This window comes from Loxodonta africana, chromosome X (assembly GCF_030014295.1).
Source record: "Loxodonta africana isolate mLoxAfr1 chromosome X, mLoxAfr1.hap2, whole genome shotgun sequence".
In the NCBI taxonomy this organism is placed as follows: Eukaryota; Metazoa; Chordata; class Mammalia; order Proboscidea; family Elephantidae; genus Loxodonta; species Loxodonta africana.
The window spans coordinates 174,201,213-174,221,532 of record NC_087369.1 but is presented as its reverse complement, the minus strand read 5'-3'; the positions used below and the strand labels follow the sequence as shown (position 1 = coordinate 174,221,532).

The window sequence follows — 20,320 nt, the reverse complement described above, 5'->3', positions numbered from 1 at the left end:
TATTAGATTCTTGTTGGATATATGGTTTCTGAAGATATTCTCCCAGTCGGTAGCTTGTCTTTTCACTTTTTTTCGTAAAGTCTTTTAATGAACAAAAGTTTTTAATTTTTATGTAATCTCATTTATTTATTTTGTCTTTTGCTGTTTGTGCTTTTGTTATTATATAATCCATTGCTGAAAGCTAGGCTTGACAGTGGCCCCTGCTTGTTCTTCTAAGACAGAGGAATTTTTCTGAAGCACAGTTCTGACAAGCAGTGTCCCTGTTCAAACTTTCCATTAACTTCCCTGTCACCTACAGGCTAAAGTGCAGCCTCTTGGCTTGGCATTCAAGGCCATCACCAGCCAGCCCAGCCTCCCAGTCTGGCTTTATCCCCCACAATTCTTTACACAAATGCTTCTGGCAAACTCCTCCCTGTTCTCTGTCAAGCACCACAAAGTCTGGCTTCAATCCCTTAGCTGGTTTTCTGCTTGGAATGCTCATTGCTATAAGACCCTCCTCCTGCTCCACGTCATGCCAAGCGCAATCTCTTCCTGCCTACCTACAGCTTCCAGGACCACCCAGCCTGCAAGGGCCTGTGTTCCCTGTGACTTCCGGCACTCAAGTATTAGTAATTCTCCCTCGTATTAGCAATTACTGAGAGTAGTTCCCTCTCCTCTCTGGAGCCAAAATGTGAGAGCCCAGATCAATCATGCCTGAGGGCTTGCCCTATCTTCCCCTAGAATCAAGTATGGATAGATCCCAGCACAGAGGAGCGCTCTGAGAAGACTTGGAGAGCTGCAAAACAATAATACTGTCCTGTCTTTTACAAGGCTCCAGAGTTTCCTCAAGTCCTTGCAGCCATTCTGTGGACGAGGTTTACAGGAAGATGGCAAAGTATGATTCATTTCAACCCTTCTGAGAGAGGTGCCAGGGTCCTTTGGGAGGAAGCTGGAACTACTTGCCTCTCTTTGAAGGCCTGGGATTCAGTCACTTGTTTGGCAAATGGTGACTAACTCCTACTGGTCATTGGGCACTGCGCTGGGCCCAGGGGGATCCAGGTCAATCAGACACACCACCCTTTCCTGGAGCTTTCCTATCAGTGGAGGAGCAAACATGCCTGCAGTTCAAGGCTATGGTAAGTGCAGAATCACTCCTCTCGATAGCTGTCTGTGCTGGATGGAAAGGCAGGCACCTGGCCAGGCAGCCTTCTCCTCCCAGTTGGTCCCCAGCGCTGGGCTTCTGCCTGCCCCTGCTGCTCAGCGTGTCTCCTAAAGTGCAGCATGCTTCCGTGTGCGCATGCCCATTAGTCTGCCCTGCCCCCAGGCTAGGAAGATTATGCATGTGAGAGTCCTGAATGTGTCCTGCAGTCTTTTCTTCTCTCTGAACACCCCCATCTCTCTACCCCACAAGGGAGCCTTGGGTCCCGATGGGCTCAGTGACATTAAGACACACGCAGTCCAGTAACAAATATTTGTTAAGTGCCTACTGTGTGGCTATAAGTCTTCGAAGTTTCAGGGATACAGAGGACAGACAAGGTTTTCGGTTTTTTGCTTATGGAGCTAACGCCAGTGGGGGAGATCAACTGTAAACAAGCTCACAAAGAAATGCCCAAGAAAACCATCAGTCACTTCGTAGTGTTGTGAAGATGACACAGCACAGTGCTGTGGGGGAGGGCGAAGCTGTGGCCCCGGGAAGCCTTCTGAGAAGCCATCCTTTGGGCTGGGATGCGAACTGCCTTTGAGAGCAACAGGTGAGGGTGTTGCTAGCTACCGGATGGATAGCACAGTGCCGGCCAACAGTGAGCTAAGCAAATCTTTGCGCTCCTTCCCCTCTGAAGTGGGTTCTGAGGGTCTAGGCAAGAAAGATGGTTTGACACAGTTAATAGTCCTGAATGTGTCCTGCAGTCTTTTCTTCTCCCTGAACACCCCCATCTCTCACCCCACTCCCCCCAAGGACGGGGCTGAGACTCGCCCGGGCGGCCAGCGGAGAGTGAGGGCGGGAGGTCTGCGGGGCAGCTAGGGGGCCAGGGAAGCAGTGGAGCGATGGGGTGCAACAGGTGGGTGGGGCAGCAGAGGTTGAGCCAGACCTTCTCCGCAGCAGCCTGGGGGGGGTCGGAGAGACTATCTTGCCCTGGGCAGCTTAGTCCCCAGCGGAGCCGCGTCCCAGCCCTCTGGCCGCAGCAGTAGGGGCGGTGGGGGCGGGGCAGGGGCGCGAGGCTCCCTCTCCCTCCTCGCCCCCCCCACCTGCTCCAGCTCCGACCACAGAGATTTCCTTCGGGGGCCGGGGGCGGGGCCGGGGGCGGGGCGAGGGGAGGAGTGAAAGTTGGAACAAAAACCCCCCACCAGCGCCAGCGGAACTGCAGACCCCGAGCAGCGACTTCTGCACAGGTGGTCGCGCCGGGTGCCCGCCACGATGCCGCCCAGAGTTCTAGTGCTCCTCCTGGGCGTGTGCATGCTCTTCCAGTCGAGGTAAGTCTCCCTTTCGGGGCCCCGGAGCCTTGAGCGCCCAGCTTCCTGCCCCGGAGCGAGGCCGGCTCCTGTACCCCGCGCCCCGAGCTCCCTGATTCCGGCTCTTGCTGGCTCCCCGACCCCTCGACGAGTCGCATCCACCCTCCCACCCCGCTACCTCTAGAAAGGAACCCCGGAAGGAAGACGGGACGCCTGTCCCCTTGCCGCTTCGGTCCCCGGACTCCCGCTTCCCAACCCCTTGCAGCGACCTGGGGGCTAGCATTCCCCTCCCTCCCAAGTCTCTTACAGAAAGAGGAGTGCAGCCCCGGGTCCCTGTCAGGGCAGGCGCGCGCAACCGGGGGTGGACCTGGGGAAGGTGGTGCTCTAGCTGCGGGAGCGAAGCCGCTTGAAATGTTGGAGTGTTGCTGGTCAGTTCTCTCTGCTGCTCGAATTGTTTTTGAGCGCCTACTGTGTACTAGGCACTGTGCCAGGCGACTCTGACTTTACTTTGTTTCGCATCCCGCCTTTCGGTGCCAGTCCTAGGGTTCCCGCCCTGGCTAGGTCCAGGTCCTGCCAGTCTCCCGCTTCTTCCCTATCCCCAGACACCCCCGAGGTCTCGGGGGACTGGAGCCAGGGGCCAGGAATGCTAATCTCCGAGATCTGTGGTTCAGGTCCTGGATTTCACCTCCCTCCCCTCCCCCGAAAAAAAAAAAAGGCTACCAGAGGGTTTCCTTTGAGCTGTCAGCTCCTCTCACACCCTCTTCCGACCCTGGGACTTTGCTGAAAAGGTTGTCCCCTGAATTTCTGGCTTTTTAGAGAGGAAGATAACTGCCTTGTATTTCGGAGACGTTTTCCCGCTGGCTGTGAACTGCGACAAGTTCCTAAGCTTCTTTCTCTGCTGGGCTCCCTGGAAGGCCCCATGGCACTGGCCTTGTGTCTTGCTTATCTGTTTTGGGGAAGGGGGGGGTTGGCTTCTCTCCCCCACCAGACCGTGCCAGCTCCTCAAAGGAGGGGCTGGGTGGCTCCCTGCTGGCTCATGGTTCCCTTGGGTGGGGCTGGCCTCAGCTGGGGCTTATGTGGTAAATGTTTCTGAATGCATACTAGGAATTCCCAGTCATCGACAGCGCTCCAGATGTGACTAGGATGAGTTGGGAGAGCTGACATGGTGACTGGTAGGAGCAAAAGAGGGAAGGAGGGGGGCAGGGAGGAAGCAGCAGGGGAGAAGAGCTGTTGAGAGGGAAGCTGCGCATCCAGCCAGGGGAAAGGGCTGCTGGAACTGACAGCTAGACACTGTCAACACCATGGCACCCTGTGACGTAAAGAACATGTCTAACCAGGAAACCTCACTCTGGTCCAGGCTCAGCCTCAAATTAGTTGAATGACTTTGGGCACAAGCCCTTCCCTCCTCTGGGCCTCAGTTTCTCCATATGAAAAGTGGAAAGAGGCGTTGATTTGGGGAAAAAAAAATACCATCCCGTCTCCTGCTCTCTTTCCTGAAGCCAGTAGAAGGAGCATCCTGGGGGGGGGGGAGGTGTATGTGTGTGTGTGTGGAGATTCGGCTCCATCTCAGGGAGGGACCTGAGAAGCTTCAGGAAAAGAGAACATCTTCTGGATATGGTACTGGAAAGTGGAAACTGCTTTTCCCAAGCGCAGTTCTTGCCTTGCCCACAGTAGGAATTAGCCACTTCAGACATGAGAAATGGCACAGACGTGGCACATCTGTATACCAGTTAAGCAATTCTCGGAGCTCTAAACACTGTAGAGAAATGGTCTACAATACAGGGGCCAAGCCCACATGTCTTGCCCTGTTTACCCTGTGTCATAGGGAGCAAGTGACCTGATGGCTTTTTTTTTTAATTAAATTATTTTGGAACTGTAACATACAAATGTAAAAGTGCTGAAATCATGTGTAAACAAACAGCTCATTGGGTTTTCACAGCTTGAAATGGAACCTCACCAGCACCCCTGAAGGCCCCCACCCACTCCCAGTCCACTCTCCTCCCCAAAGGAAACCACTCACTTCCTTTCCCACCACAGATTCATTTGGCTGATGGCTGTAAAAACAAACAAACACTTTTTACTATGAAAATGTTTGGAAGGTAAGTAAAAGTAGAGGGAATAGTAGAGTGAATACCATGTACCCATCACCAGCCTCATCAGTTATCAACTCAAGGCCATCCTTATTTTGTCTATGCCCCTACTTATTTACAGGATTTTAGTGTAGGTCTCAGACACCTCATTATTTCATATGGAATTATTTTAGCATGTGTCTCTAGCCTAAAAGGTAAGGACTCTTTAAAAACACAACACAGTACCTTCATTACACCTATAATTTAAGAATAATTTCTTCATATCTCAACTATCCTGTTAGTGTTCAAATCCCTCCTGTTGGGTTGTAAATTGTTTTGTTTTGTTTTTTTTACAGTTTGCTTTTTAAATTCAAGATCCAGTTCAGGTCTGTATATTGGTAGATGGGACATTATTATTTTTTAAAATACCTTTTTTTGAAGTAAACATATATACAGAAGAGTACTGCAGTCTTAAGTGTGCAAGTGATGATTTGTCACAGAATGTGACACGAAGGTTGGGGTCTAGGACTTGATCAGCCCCTCAGAGCCCCCTGGGGCCCCTTTCCATCACTGTCCCCCACAAAGGTAGTATGACCCTGCCTTATAACACCAGAGGTGAGTTTCAGACATTGGTAGAAGCCTTTTTTTTTTTTTTTTTTTAGTTTTCATTTTTTAGCTGTGGTGCATGCTGTGAGCTCACGTTGGACTCCGACAGTCGTCATTTTGTTGGATGCCAGCCTCCGGGAGAAGGAATCTTGCCTTGTCTCAGGGTTCCAGCTGGGGCCCTACGGAGGGGGCAGCGGACCTTCATTCTTTGTTTGTATGTTCTAGGGTTGAAGGACCCCAGGCTAAGTCAGAGAAGGGAGCCTCTGGCGATAGTGATGGCTTCTATGGCCCCAAGCCACAAGACCCCAAAAAGAAGCCCCTCACTGAAGGAACAAAGCCCCCTGCTACTGGCCACAGAGTTGCCAGAAGCCCAGAAGCCTCTCAGATCCTGAACACCATATTAAGCAACTATGACCACAGACTGCGCCCTGGCATTGGTGGTAAGTAGCAGAACAAAGGTCTTCCCCTCCTGGAGGGCAGGGGGGTCAAGGGCACAGGTGTGGAAAATGGGCCTGGGGTATAGGTGAGGGTGCCATGCATGCAGACAAGAACATGTGCTGCCGACCTACCAGGCAAGAGATACTAACTCTAGTCTCAGCATTGCCACTGACCTTGGTCAAGACTCTTCTCTCACCCTCAGTTTTCCAACCATAAAATGCAATGATGGGCTAGATGGTTGACCTTCAAGGCCCATCCAACTTTTAACAGTCCATGAATGGGATCTTGCCATGAAAGAAGAAAGAAATAGCATTGGATGTTCATACTGTGGTTGTCTGACTCCCCTTTCCTCCCCCTCTGACCGCTCCCTCACCTGCCCCACACTCCTGTTTGACACTTACCCTTTGCCACTTCTGTTCCCTTATAGAGAAGCCAACTGTGGTCACTGTCGAGTTCTCAGTCAACAGCCTGGGTCCTCTCTCTACCCTGGATATGGTGAGTACTGAGCGTTGATTACAGTATCTCCTAGTCTAGGTTGCTGACCGAGGGACTTTCCACATACTTGTGTTTTCTGTTCTGTGTGCCTGTAACCACTCTAAGAAGTTTTGGGAGAGATTTTAACCAGCACCAACTTGAGACCAAGACTGAAGAAGGTAAGTCACTTGCTGCCTGAAGACGACCTCCAGAAATAAAAATAATAAAGCAACTTTAAACAGCACAATGAAATGGTTCTTTTCTTCTGATAATGATGTTTATGGACTTAAGTCTGTAGTCATCAATTCTTGCTCTGTGACTATTTCTCTAATTTTTCCCTGGTTCCTTCTCTCCTTTCCACCACTACAGTCCTAGTGTCAGTACTGTCCCATCGGCTTTCATCATCTCCCACCTGGACTATGCAAAAGTCTCTCCCCATCCTCTACTCGCTACTAAACTGGCCTCCCAGTGACATACCTCCTGCAGAGCTGACCCTCCTTATACAGCATGAAGTTTAAGCCCATGCTCTAGCAGTCAGGGCCCTCCTCCATGGCTGGAGCCAGCTTGGGACTCTGGTTTTATTTCTTTCCATTCCTCAAGAGACCATGAGCTCTAGTCACACTAGAGTACAGATGTTCCCAGACCACTTGGTACCTTTAAGCTCTTCCCTGCTTGGGATGCCATAGGTCCACTTTTCTACTTGTCAAAATCCCTATCCTTCAGGATCAAACTCAAGAGACACCTCTCTCATGGCATCTTCCCTGACCTCCACCACTATTAATTGCTCCCTTCTTATTCACACCACATTCCCCTCTTTGCCACTAGTATCTTTCTAGCTTCTATCACAGCTGTTTACCTGATTGCCCTCCCTCATTTTATTGTAATTATCTGCTGTATGTCTGCTCTTGCCCTCTCACCTACGGGCTCCTAGATGTCAAGGGCTCAGTATATGTTAGCTGAGCAAATGAATTACAAAAGATGCTCTACAAAAGTCACTTGCATCTGTGGAGCCTGATGGTGAGGAAGGCTGTGGCAACCAATTCCATCGTGGCCACAGACATAGCCTGGCTCATGTTAGAGCCAGTTTTAGTGTATCTGCTGGTGCCCGGCAAGCACCATGCAACTGGTTGCGTTTGGAGCCTAGTCTCTGAGACGGGCCTTGCAAATAGACACTCAAAGGTAAGTAACTGTTCCAGATAGATCAAGGTGTTTGCATAGGCTGAGTGGAGGAGTAAGATCATTCCATGGTGCTTGGTTACAGAAGGGCATGAACACCAGGAAGTGAAGATTGCCGGGGGCCATCTTGGAGACTGCCCGCTACACATGGTCATGATGTTCTCCTGTTAGATCAAGTAAAGGCCCGTAACTCCTTTTTTGCAGCTTTTGATGTGCTTACTACTGGTAGAATTGTAGTTTCCTTTTTGCCTAGCAATTCACCTCTTCTAAATGGGTACGAGGAGGCCCTAGTGGCATGGTGGTTAAGAGCTTGGCTGCTAACCAGAAGGTCAGCAGTTCGAATCCACCAGACACTCTTTTGAAACCTTATGGGGCAATTCTACTCTGTCCTACAGGGTTGCTGTGAGTCAGAATCGACTCAACGGCAATGGGTTTTTTGTTTGTTTGTTTTTTTAATGGATATGAGTGTAGCAATCAGTTTTGTTAAAATTGTATGTAAACTAGGTTCTGAGCAAAAGCCAGAGGTTGGGGTCTTGTGACTCCACAATCGTGCCCATTGTTTAATCTTAATAAGAAATGGAACTTTTGGGTGAGTGGTGTGGAGGTGGAAACTGGTTCAAGATTGTTTTCTAGCTGGGCAGGTGTCTTAGCTATCTAGTGCTGCTATGACAGAAGTACCAAAAGTGGGTGGCTTTAACAAATAGAAATTTGTTTTCTTACACTTTAGGAAGCTAGAAGTCCAAATTCAGGGATGTCGGCTCTAGAAGAAGGCTTTCTCTCTCTGCTGGCTCTGGAGGAAGGTCCTTGTCTCTTTAGCTTCTGCTTTCTGGTTGCTTGGAGATCTTCATGTGTCTTGGCCATCTACCTTACCCCATACCTCCTCTGTTCCCTTGTTTAATCTCTTTTATATCTCATAAGAGATAGACTCAAAATACAGCCTGCACTAATCCTGCCTCATTAACAAAGCAAAGACAATCCATTCCCAAATGGGGTTGTAACCACAGGCAGAGAGGTTAGGATTATAGCACCTATTCTGGGGGGGACACAATTATTGCAGGCAGCTCTAATTAAGCCAATTCCTGAACACTGTATTTCTAGAGTTTCGGCTGAGCTAAAAGGCCTGTGCATCCAAAGCTTGTCAAACGGGTGAAACATTGAACCATTAGTTATCAGTTGATGTGTAATTAACTTACAATTGGTATCTTGTTAAATAGAAATTACTAAGTGCTCATTTGGAGCCCTTTATAACAGAGCTCGTGCACAGAGTGGATGTGGAGGGAATGGCTTCCCTCTGACTACCAAGCTGGCGTGTGGCCAGCCAAGTGGGAACCTCTTTGCAGGCCACTTGTGAAGGCAGGGAATGGGGCACACTGGTGATCAGGGCTCCCCTGGGAATGGTAGCTAGGCTCTGCCAGCCCTTTCCAGGCTCCTTCTCTCTCGGTCAGCTCTAAGACACATCCTCAGTCTCCCCCTTTCTGGCTTGTGTCCAGCAATTGGGCAGTTGCTCTCACCACCTTTGGACCTGGGGAGTAAAGGCAAGCAGGGATTTTCTTTCTCTCCCCTGAGGGATCTACTGGCCTCCAGGGTGGTCAGTTTCTGATTGGTGTGCATCGTTTGATGCAGGATAACCCAGGGGAAAGACCAAGGGATTCTGCATAGGAAACTTGGACCTTGAGTACCAAAGGAATTGTTCTTGCAAGTGAAGTAAGCTCTGGGGAGGGAGATCAGTGAAGGGCACCCCAGAGCCTGGAGCTGCTATTACCTACTTTTGTGACCTTGGACAGGCCCCTTTCTCTCTGAGCCTCAGTTTCCCTATCTCTAAAATAAAGGAGCTTGGGCTCCCTGACCTAATTCTGATCTTTGCTGCCCAAGCTGCTTGTAGCTGTATTGCAGTCTGTTCTCTTTGCAATGACAGTGATGCAACTTTCTCACTTCTCAAGCTTCTTCTGTTAAGCATCTTTCTCAATGTTTAATAGAAACATCCTTCAATGTTTAATAGAAAGTTCACAGGATGAGAAGTATCTGGAAACCAAATCATCATGGATCTATCTATGCATGTGCACACACACATTCAGAGGTTAGGGGCTCTTGTTTGAAAGGGAAAACAAAACAAAGCCAAAAAAAAAAAAAGATTCTCCTTGTTTAAAAAACACGAGACTAAATAGACATTTCTCTTCTGACTCAAAGCACTTCATTTTTTAATATAATTCTGGAGAATGAAGGAATGAGGTTAATTAACATCTGAGCTCCCCAAATAAAAGCTGAAAGGAGAAACTTCACAGTATACAATCAAAGGCGTTTGTAATTTTTTTAAATTATTTTGAACTGGCAATGTGGGTGTTGAGAGGGTGTTGACCTGGCCCAGGTAGCAACACAGCCCTACATGGGAGCAGTAAGGTGACGAGCCCAGTCATGCAATTAAGCCACCATCTCCTGTCTGTTTCTAGATGAAACATGTCTTCCCAGACTGCTATCCATTTGGGAATGTTCCTTTTCTTTTACCTCAGAACAGAAAATGGCTACAACCAAATGCATGCTGCTTTCCTCTTTGCAAACTGAAGTGGATTCCAAAGGGTCTGTCAGCTGCGTAGACACATGAAAGGCTGGCAGGGGCCTTTGCCCACTGGTGGAGGAAGGCTCTCAATGCTAGGGACTTGGTTTGCTTCACTCGCACCCTTTCTCTAGGAATCACTGAGCTGTTTTGAAGCACTTGCTAGTTGTTTCTAGGCCTCCACTTAATAGAGAGAAGAGCATGGCAGGTAATACCTGTCTCAGCCAAACTTACATGGACATTCGTTTAAAACTTTGATTATAAGTGGAAACAACTCTACAGGGGAAAAAAGTGAAAGTAACTACCACTGGAGTCTAACCTGTCTCCTTCCTTCCACGTTTTCTTGGAACCGTTTTGGGGGCACATTCAGTTTCTGTAGTGTTAGTCTGTGTCTACTGGCTCTTTTCAGGCGTTCTTCCTTGACACGATTCTATGTTCATGTTTCTGGGTGTGGACATAGTCTACAGATGCATCATTTTTAGTGATCAAGTACTGTGTCGTTCTCTTACTCCCTCTGACTCTCTTACTCACTAATGAAAAAAAAAAAAACTGTGTCCTGGCTGGTTGTAGTGACACAAATTGTATACCCTTAAGCATGGTGCTGATGAGAATTCTCAGAATCTAGAAGGTCAGAGCTAATAGGACCTTTAAAAAAAAACCCAGTGCCGTCAAGTCGATTCCGACAGGATCTTTAGAGATCACCAAATCTCACCTACCCCATTGTTGTACTGATGTTAATCTTCAAGATACTTAGCAATTACCAGCTTCCTTGATTTGACTGCATTCATCCAATAGTCTTGACTATGATGTGACCATGGGGGCACTCTAGGTTTCAGTCTTATTTGGTTCTGTTTATCACTTTGCCGTATGGTGGTAAGATCTGCATAGATCACAGTCACATCTTGCCATTCTATCAGGCAACGCTTTCTGTCTAAGTGGTGGAATTGTTCCAAGATATGTGGTTGATCATGTAGAATAAACATAGCACAAAGTGGGTAGTTTTGTCATTAGCCAAGTTCTAAGACACTTTGGACACTTGGAAGCTTTAGAATTGTATCACACTTTGGCAAAAAGAGACGCCTATGAGTAGGCTGTCAGTTGACCATGAAGTCCTTGCAGCTCTATTGGGAAAACAAATGGTTGGGTTGATAAAGCTGAAACCTTTTTATCCACAAATGTCAATCCTGGAGAAGACTCGGGGGACATGATTGAAATCTTCAGGTATATTTCCTTAACTCCAAGTTGGTATTGATTTAATACTAGTTCAAGATGCACACCAATTTAAATAACAGTTTTTGCAGAGAAAAAAGAACCGGTCCAGTGTTCCATGCATTCCACCACACTGCCTTTTAAGACTCCAGGTTAGGGAGTAGCAAACAATATGTTTGTAAGTGAATGTCCTTTGTCTCCACAGCCCCAAGTGTGAGCCTTTCTTTCCTTTGCACCAGGAATACAACATTGACATCATCTTCTGCCAGACCTGGTATGATGAACGTCTCCGTTACAATGACAGCTTTGAAACCCTTGTTCTGAACAGCAACGTGGTGAGCCAGTTATGGATCCCAGATACCTTTTTTAGGAATTCTAAGAGGACTCAAGAGCACACTGTCACCATGCCAAATCAGTTGATTCGCATCCACAGGGATGGCAAGGTGTTGTACACAATTAGGTATGTGAAGCCTCTGGGGGGGGTCTCACTTCCTAGGGCCCTCCCTCCTCCTCTGGGAACTTTACCCAAGAATCCATGGGCAGAGGTCTCATCTGGATTGCCACTTCTGAGGGTCCTTCCAGCTTTTCTAGACTGTTAGTCCAACCCCTCCATATACAGATACAGACATTAAGCCTTTAAAATAGAGAGATACTGCTTAAGGCTACATGCCAAATCTGTGGCAGAGTGGAGACTGGTACTCAGTTACTTGGCTCCTAGTCCAGTGCTTTCTGCATGAGAATGTACCACTTTGACTGCCTTGCCTAGACAATGCAGACACTGAAAGTATAGACACATTCATGATGGTGGAATTGCCTAGGTAGAGCTGCAGCACAGCAGTTGGAAAGGTACCTAAGGACCAGGCTGGATACTTGAATGCCTGGCAGGGGAAGGTTTTATGTTGGCGGAGGTGGGGGCAGTGGTGGTGGAGAGTGGGAGAGTGTTGGCAGGTCCTGGAAGCTGGGCTAGGAAAGAAACAAAAGCTCATCTAAGTTGATCCATATACCTCTGATGATGGAGACCAGAGTAGCCAGATACTTCTATGCTGTCCTTTCTCTCTTTTGGTCTCTCCTTTGAGTTCTTTGTCTTGAATTCTGTTGTTGCCACTCATTGGTGGTGGCCCCCAGGTCCAAGTTGTATGGACACCTAAGTGCTCAGGGCCAGCCTAATGAGGCGCCTCTCTCCCTTCCAGGATGACCATTGATGCTGGATGTACACTCCATATGCACAGATTTCCAATGGATTCTCACTCTTGTCCTCTGTCTTTCTCTAGCTGTGAGTACCTTCTTAGGTTTCTGGGGTCCCAGAGTCATGCTGTGCCCCTTTTTCTTATCCTCCCCCTTACATTTTTCTGCCTTTGATTTCCTCCTAAGATGGTGCTGAGGTTGCACAGGGCCTCCCCCTCAATACCCATCTCATTTCCTGCTAATAATACTATGTTGCTCAACCTGGGCATCATGTTGGGTTCCTCCTTCTTTCTCTACATCAAGTCAGTCACCTGCCTCTGAAGTGTATCTCAATTATGTCTGCTCTTCTTCGTTTCCACTGGTTTAGGCCTTTGTCATCTTCCACTTGGACTTTTGTAATATCTTCACTTTGAAACTGAACATGTCCACGGCTAAACTCATTGTCTCTTCCCAACCTCATCTCCAAATCAAATGTGTTACTTCTTCTGCATTTCCATTGGTCTTATTGAAGGGCATCATAATCTACCATTTGTCTAAGCCAAGAACTTTAAAATCTCCATTTCCCGCACCTCCCATGTCTAATCAAGCAACACATCCTGTTGGTATTCTCTCCTTAATCTCTGTTAAGCCTGTGTACTTCTCTGCATTCTGTCTGTCACAGCTTTGACTCCTGCCTTCATTCATTTTATTTTGCCTGAATTACTACACTGGCCTCCCTTAACTGGTATCTCGGCCACCAGACTGCCCTCACATAATGACCAGAGTAACCTAGCGGAAGTGCCATCCAGAACCAGATCACTTCTCAGTTACAAATCCTTCCTTAACTCTCATGGAACAATTCTAAGTGCCTTAGACTGACCCACAAGGCCCTTAATGAACAGGCCCCTGCTGCTCACTCCCACACACCTCGTCCCCTATGAACTTTTGGTGTTTCCACAATACAGCAGGCGTTTTATCCTTTCTGTACATGGAACACCCCCTCTGCCCCTTCAGCCTCATCTATATGGAAAATATTCAAGTTGCAAGATTTAATTGGGATGCTGCCTACTCCATGAAGTCTTTTCTGTTCCCTCCCCACTTTGTGTCCCCACCATCTCATGGGCAGTGGCTTCTCAGAGCAGCTCCAACAATTACTGGCTCTTAGCTGTATACTCACTGTCTTATCCACTAAAATGTGAATGCTCGAGGGACAGGGCTCATACCTTGCTCATCTCCATATTTCCAGCCCAGGGCCTGGTGCTGATGAACGCTCAATAAATATTCTTATTGAATGGACTTCAACAATGAGGTAAGGTCCCAAAGCTGGTGAGACCAGAGTCAGGACTCCAAGGCATTGCTCAGACTGACTCCATGCTGGTGGAGACATCAGAGGGTCTTCCCAGTCTCACATGGTTTTCCTATATTGCTTTCCAGTTTCTTATCCTGTGAGTGAGATGACCTACAAATGGGAAGATTTCAAGCTTGAAATCAATGAAAACAACTCCTGGAAGCTCTTCCAGTTTGATTTTAAAGGAATGAGCAACAAAACTGAAACTCTGTCAACCCCAGCTGGTAAGTGTGCCATGGAAGCCAGGGTTAGGCTGAGGCCAAGGAGGGTGGTAGGGATGGCTGGTGGTGGCTGTCCACACAAATACTATGCAATCATTCCATGGAACTATTGTAGTGCATATGAGTCGGAATCGACTGGGCAGCAGTGGGTGGGTATTGTAATACATGGCTCCTGTCTTGTAAATGCTAAGCACTTACAACTGTTTGCAGAGGAAACTGAGACTTTGTAGCTATGTCTCAGTCTCATCTGCAAAGAAGTAAGTGCTTTGCCAAGCCCCGGAAAGGGTAGGTAAGTAGATAAAGGTTTGTTGCTGTCAGAATTTGCAACTAGCATTGTCATGCAGACCCTTCAGTTTCAAGGTCTTTGTTATAACACTGACCTACTTGGATGACTTTGTAGAATGGAGCTTATGTGAGTTTTCCATACTCAGAACCAACCCAAGCTGATCCAATGGGAAGCACAGTCTGTCCTAATGGGAGGTGGAAGTCGGAGTTCTATTGTCAGCCAGGTGAAGGCTAGGATAACTTTGAGGAAGTTTCTGGGGCACAGAGCTCCAATACTGCTGCATCACATTGACATTTATCTTAAAGGAGCAGCTCTGATGTTCTGATACTTGACAAGTAAAGATTCCTGTCAAAGGCTTCATGGTGGAGTCAACATATACATGGTGACAGTTGGTTTTCTGACCTTATCCCTAACAAGAACTTAAAGGGAGGGTCCTGGGTCTCTTAAACTCTAGATCCCAATTAGGTATGAGCATCTTTGCTTGTGTTCCTAGGTGATCTGAATGAGGAGCCAAGGGACCTCCTCAGGGTTGCTCCCAGACAGCCCTGGAAACCCTCTTCACACATACTGACCAAGTTCAGGGCAGTGAAGGCATTGCCCTCATCGTTTCCAGAATGTGGATGGAGCCGGTCACCCAACCAGCCATTTGCTATGGAAGGCGTCTTGCTTTGTTTCCATGTGGCTAGGCAGAAATCTGTTTTTGTTTCACTTATTGAGTTGATCACTGGGTGAGGGGCAGCTCATACTCATCTGGCTGGAGCTTTGCTTTCACACTGCTAGGCAGGGGTAGAGGGTTGCTTTATAAATGCTTTCCTTTTCCCTGGGGATCTGGGGAAGTGGGTTTTCTACCTTTGACTTGGGATCCTTGCTCTTGTGCCAGCTAACCATGGGCCTGCCTCTTGCCTTTCTGCACATGAATTGCCCCAGACAGGTGAGGACCCATCATCAAAAATGGCAGAGGAGACAAGGCCCAGGGGCTTTCAAGTCACTAGTGGTTCCGTTTAGTAGATGGTTGTACATTGTTTCAAAATGGTGCCCTAGTGACTACAAAGCCCCAGAGCCGGCATCATCACCAAAGCCATGATAGTAGGTAAGCACCAGCCCTTCTGGGGATTGAGGAGGGTTCTTGAGGAGAGCTTCTTTATCTTCTGCTGGAGACTAGTTAATCTTGAATCGTGGTTTCTCCAGTGTTATACCTATCTTTGGGACTGATCTCAAACCCTTTCCATTGGCCCCTGGGACAATTTTCTCCATCAAGACCATAGTCTGGAGCAGACTAATGCATTCAGCTTCCAAGGGTTCAGAAGGTAGTGGTAGCCTGCTACTCTGGCCCCTTTGGCCTTGAACCAGAGAATCTCTGCTTCAGAAGGCTCCCAGTGAATGGATCATCCTTTACTGATGGCTGTTGATCCTCTGTTGGAATCTTGGCAGTGATCAGGAGTTCAGTATCTTACAAGAGAATTCCTCCTAGACGGCTCTGTCAAAAATATCCCTGATCACCTGAAATTGGACTCTCTGGAACATCCATCCATTGGACCTAGTTCTTTTTCCCTAGAACTACCCATTTTAAATTAAATCGAATCATGCTTCCACAGGGCCAAGATTAAAGGACCAGTATTATCTTTCCAGCCCTGGTCATATTCTGTTAAAGGCTGCACAGCCTAGCTCCTTCTCTTGTTCTTCAACGCTTTGATATACTAATCCTTACAGTTCTAGTCCTCTGGACACAGTCTTTTTTTGTGTACCTCTGAGAGTGCAGTGCCCAGAATTGGACACCATGAGTCAGCTATGGTCCAGTCAAAGCAGGTAAGACCAGAAAGCATCTTTAGCACTTTTTCTGCTTTGGCTTCTCAGCCCCAGATGTCTTACTTCCCTTACTCATGTCCCGCCACTCCTCATGAAGAAGAAAGAGTGTATTAGCAACCTCCTCCCAGCTTTCAAAGACAAAGCCTTGGAAACCCTATAGGGCAGTTCTACTCTGTCCTCTAGAGTCGCTATGAGTCAGAATCAGCTCAACTCCACGGCAGTGGGCTTGGTTTTTTCGGTAGGGTTGTAGCACAATAGGAAAGTCTTAAGGTGTAGCCAAGACCCCAGAGTGGGGACAAGTTTTAGAGTGGTCATTCAGCAGCTCTGGAGGAGGAATTCTATCTCTAAAGCTACTATTCTGGACACAGATCTCCCATTGACCCCAGGCTGCTTCCTTGCCTTTTTTCAGAAGAATCTTAGAAGTCTTGCCTCTTGAGTGCCATGCTACCAAGGTAAGTAGGAAAGTCTTCTCATTTGGCTCCAGCTCACCCAGATCTGCTGGGCAAGTGATCTACTTTCCAAAATAGGAGGACACACAGACAGATCAGTGTTCTGGTCTGCTTTACAAAGCTGTTACCAGGCAGCAGCAAGAGTCACTGAGCCGTCTTCTGGGTTCAAGGCTGTGTGTTAGGTTCGGATAGGCAGGGGACAAGCCACAGGGCCCATGTAAGCTCTGTCTTGAAAGGGTTAAAGGCCAAGGAAATCTACAGCATCACTGAGATGGAAGTTTGAAGCTGCGGGGAACCCACAGAATTCTTCACTAAGGGAGCCAGCACTTGAGCTATTATAAATCCAATAGGACATTGAGAGTGAAAGGGAGTATTTTGGGTTCAGAGAAAAGCCCATAGAAACCATGGAGTTATGAACATGCAGAGTGTTTGGAGATGGGTGTGTCAGAGTATAAGGCAGCATGGATGGTACAATAGAAGATGCCAACTGGAAAGGTAGGTTGTTATCAGGTCCTCTAAGAGCCTGGGAAGAGCCTTTGGTGTCTAGGGTGAGAGCCATGACCAAGAACATGATGCCCAAATGAATGTGAAGACCTCAGTCTGCCTTGTGGATGTATACTTTAAAGACCTGACATCTAGAGGGCTGACTGAAATTTTCACTTTCATCTCATTCTTCTATTTTCCTGAAACACTCAATTGGGGTCAGAACAGGGAACCCAGGGTTTGAATATTGGTATAAATACATAGGCTATCTCAGGGAATCTGGGAGCAAATGGGTTTAGTTTAGGGTAAGATTGGTGTGGTGTGGTGTGTGTGTGTGTGTGTGTGAGAGAGAGAGAGAGAGAGAGAAATGTCAACTGGAGCCAGATCATGGTTAGCCTTTAGTGTCAGATCAGTCTAGACTTGATTCTGTCGCTCATGTGGGGCTAAGAGCCACCAGATATTTGGGGCAGGAGAGTGACTTCTTTTGGCCATCGGTGGAAGAGTGCTAACTAAGGCATTTCACCTGTGTATGAATGTGTGAAAGAAGGCTAAAGGAACTTTTTTGCAGCCCCAGCAACAGCACAGGCCATCCTCGGCTCGTTGTCTGAGTGCATACATTGTAAGGGCCAGCGGAGCAGGAGTCAGGGATGCAAGTCTGCAGACTAGACATGCTGCTTCAAAGGATGTGAAGGCCTCAGTCAGCCATTTGGACTTCAGCTGTGTAGTTCTGAAATATAGAGGGTTAACTGATTGTTTCACTTTTGTCTGACTCTGCTGCCACCTTGGAAAGACAGGCGTAGGGTGTGAGAGAGAGGAAACGGAGGTTTCGGCCACAGCTCAGTTCTGAACTAGCCAAGGGTCTTGCAGTGAGTCTCTGGGCTTCTTCTGATTCTGTGTATGTTGGATTCAAATAACGTGCCTCTATCCTAGGGCTATGGTGAGGAATCCATGAGCTGAATAGTGGCACCTTTAATGTCTAAGTACTGCTTGGGGGGGGAGGGCTTCGTGTCAGTGCCATAACGAAGTGTCATTTTTCATGTCTTCCAGGTGATTTCATGGTCATGACATTTTTCTTCAACGTCAGCAGGAAGTTTGGCTATGTTGCCTTTCAAAACTATGTCCCTTCTTCTGTGACCACGATGCTCTCCTGGGTTTCCTTTTGGATCAAGAAGGACCCGGCAGCTGCTAGGACCTCTTTAGGTAAGGGGGTCAAGTAGGCACAAGCATGAGTACACACTGTGATGTAGCTTTGCCAAGGTGAAGAATTGCCTTCTCTTTGGCCTTTTAAGCTTTACAATCCATAGCTCAGAAGCTGAGTCCACGTCCCCTCCTGTGCTCTTGCAGGAATCACCTCTGTAGTTACCATGACCACATTGTGCACCTTTTCCCGTAAGAATTTCCCACGTGTCTCCTATGTCACGGCCTTGGACTTCTATCTTGCCATCTGCTTTGTCTTCTGCTTCTGTGCACTGATGGAGTTTGCCGTGCTCAACTTTCTGACCTACAACCAGATGAAAATCCGTGCTTCTCCAGCACTTCGTCATGTATGAGCGACTGGGGTATGGGCATGGAATTTGTAGGCATGCCAGTGAGGGCATGAGAGCTCATGCACATGAGTGGCCGACTCACTGGGTGATAGGGAGGTACCCAGGGTTGTGGGGGTGGAGGGTGGGGGTCAAACAAATTCCTGATGTGGTGATTTGAATTCTGTGGGCAAGAATGATGTGCCAAGGACAGGGCCTCCAAACAATCCTGAGGTGGGCATCAAGCAAGGGTTCCCTTCCCTTGCCTTCTTCTCACTTCTTTCTTTGTCCATTTCAGTCTTGTCGCCGCGCCCGGGCACGTGTGCGAGCCCGTGCGCGAGCCCGTGCGCGTGCGCGAGCCCGTGCGCGTGCGCGAGCCCGTGCCCGTGCCCAGAAGCATCAGAAAGCTCTTGTCCACGCCATCGTCAACATGGAGGGAAGTGATGGAGAGGGGAAGTCCTCCAACCCAGGTAGCTCCCAGCGCTCGAAGCCTGTCTGCTGCAAGTGGCACAGTGGTTTCAAGAAATACTACTGCACCATCCCCAACTGCGAAGGTAGCACCTGGCAGCAGGGCCACCTCTGCATCCACATCTACCGCCTGGATTACTATTCGCGGGTTGCTTTCCCGCTGGCCTTCTTCTTCTTCAGTGTGCTCTATTGGCTTGGTTGCCTTTACTTTTAGGTGCCAGCTGGTGTCCTTTGGGGCAGCCTCGCCAAGGAGGTCCTAAGCCCTTTGCCAAGGGAGTTGGGGGAAAGCAGCAGCAGCAGTAGGAACAAGTAGAGAGTGCCTTTCCTTCTCTTTTCCCAAGTACAAGCCCGCAGAGAATTTGTCTTTGCTGGTCCTTTGCCCAGCCTGGCCCATTCACTGAATTTACACGATAGTCCATTTCAAGTAAAATGGCCCACCTCTCTATTCTTCAAGGGGTGTTCATTATGCCTAGTCATAAAACTCATAACGTCTCAGTGACCAGCTCCCCAGAATTGTGCCCATATATGAGCTGATTAGCTCTCTCCCAACAGTGCTGACATCCACTGACTTCTCCAGAAACCCCACCACTGCCTTTGTGGTGCTCCAGGCCAAGCTCTGGCATCAACCTCAAAGTGCATAGATTCTATCTCCCTTGATTCTGTCTCTCTGACTCCTCCTTCCCCTGCAGATAGACAGACACTACCTTTATCCCTTTAGGAAGAGGAGAGCCAGCAATTGAACCTCTTTGGGACAGTATTCTTCCCTCTGCTGCTGTGACCCCTCCTTCTCCCCCTGCCTCCATCTTTCATCCACACTACCAATTCAATGCCCTGCATCTAGTGGGTATCTATTGTGTGTGTGATGATCATAATGGCCTCTGCTTTATATGCCTCCTTCTTCCTCCCTTTGACCCCTGTGACCCTTTCTGTAACTTCCACAGTGACTTTCCCAGCCCTGACCCAGATGCTAGGCCTTGGTGATTTCCCAGGGTGAAGGAACCAAGGGACTCTGCCTCATAGCAGGCATTGCCCGCCATTGATTGGTGCCCACCTAAGGCACAGTGGAAGAGTTCTGCCACTTCCTTGGCTCCTGGACCCATGAGCTGGGCAACACTTATCCCTGGGGCACTCTCACAATCACAATCAATCAATCAAACTCCCTTAAATTTATATGGCACTTTACCATGGAAACTATGGGGCAGTTCTACTCTGTCCAATAGGGTCGCTATGAGTCAGAATTGACTCGATGGCAACGGGTTTGATTTTGGTTTTTTACCTTTTGCAAAGCGCTTTTGACAAAATATTTCTATTTTGAACCTGATTATAGCCGTATGATACAGTCAGGGCAAGATTCTTATCCCCATTTTGCAGATGAGAACACAGAGGCACAGATTTCTATGGGACTGTGGATCTCACTGGAAATTACCCAGGAGCCCACTGTCAACTTCCAGACCACATGCCAGGGCTAGGCAGCTCTGTTCACTATGATCTGTTTCTCTTGCCTCTGCTGACACCCAAGTGGCAGGGTCCTGTGTGGCAGCCTCTCTTCAGCACTGGCCTGCTCAATTCCTGGGCCTGACATGCTCAGACTGCCCCCAAGATCAAACCTCTCCTGGCTCTGG

General features: G+C 48.2%; 1 protein-coding gene across 1 annotated transcript; it reads left to right on the top strand.

Moving 5' to 3' along the window:
• Window positions 1-2,392: 2,392 nt before the first annotated feature.
• GABRE (gamma-aminobutyric acid type A receptor subunit epsilon) lies at window positions 2,393-19,000 on the top strand. The gene is made up of 9 exons (XM_064277722.1): window positions 2,393-2,448; window positions 5,328-5,542; window positions 5,968-6,035; window positions 11,190-11,410; window positions 12,141-12,223; window positions 13,549-13,686; window positions 17,755-17,907; window positions 18,052-18,246; window positions 18,560-19,000. Exons 1-9 carry the CDS (start codon window positions 2,393-2,395, stop codon window positions 18,910-18,912), a joined length of 1,482 nt encoding a protein of 493 aa, XP_064133792.1. The 3' UTR covers window positions 18,913-19,000.
• The last annotated feature ends 1,320 nt before the right edge of the window (window positions 19,001-20,320 follow it).

Excerpts from the sequence above, each read along its gene's own strand:
- GABRE (XM_064277722.1), top strand. The coding sequence starts at position 2,393 with ATGCCGCCCAGAGTTCTAGTGCTCCTCCTGGGCGTGTGCATGCTCTTC. Across the intron at positions 13,687-17,754 it reads AACTCTGTCAACCCCAGCTG|GTGATTTCATGGTCATGACA; the intron begins GTAAGTGTGCCA and ends CATGTCTTCCAG. Across the intron at positions 17,908-18,051 it reads AGCTGCTAGGACCTCTTTAG|GAATCACCTCTGTAGTTACC; the intron begins GTAAGGGGGTCA and ends GTGCTCTTGCAG.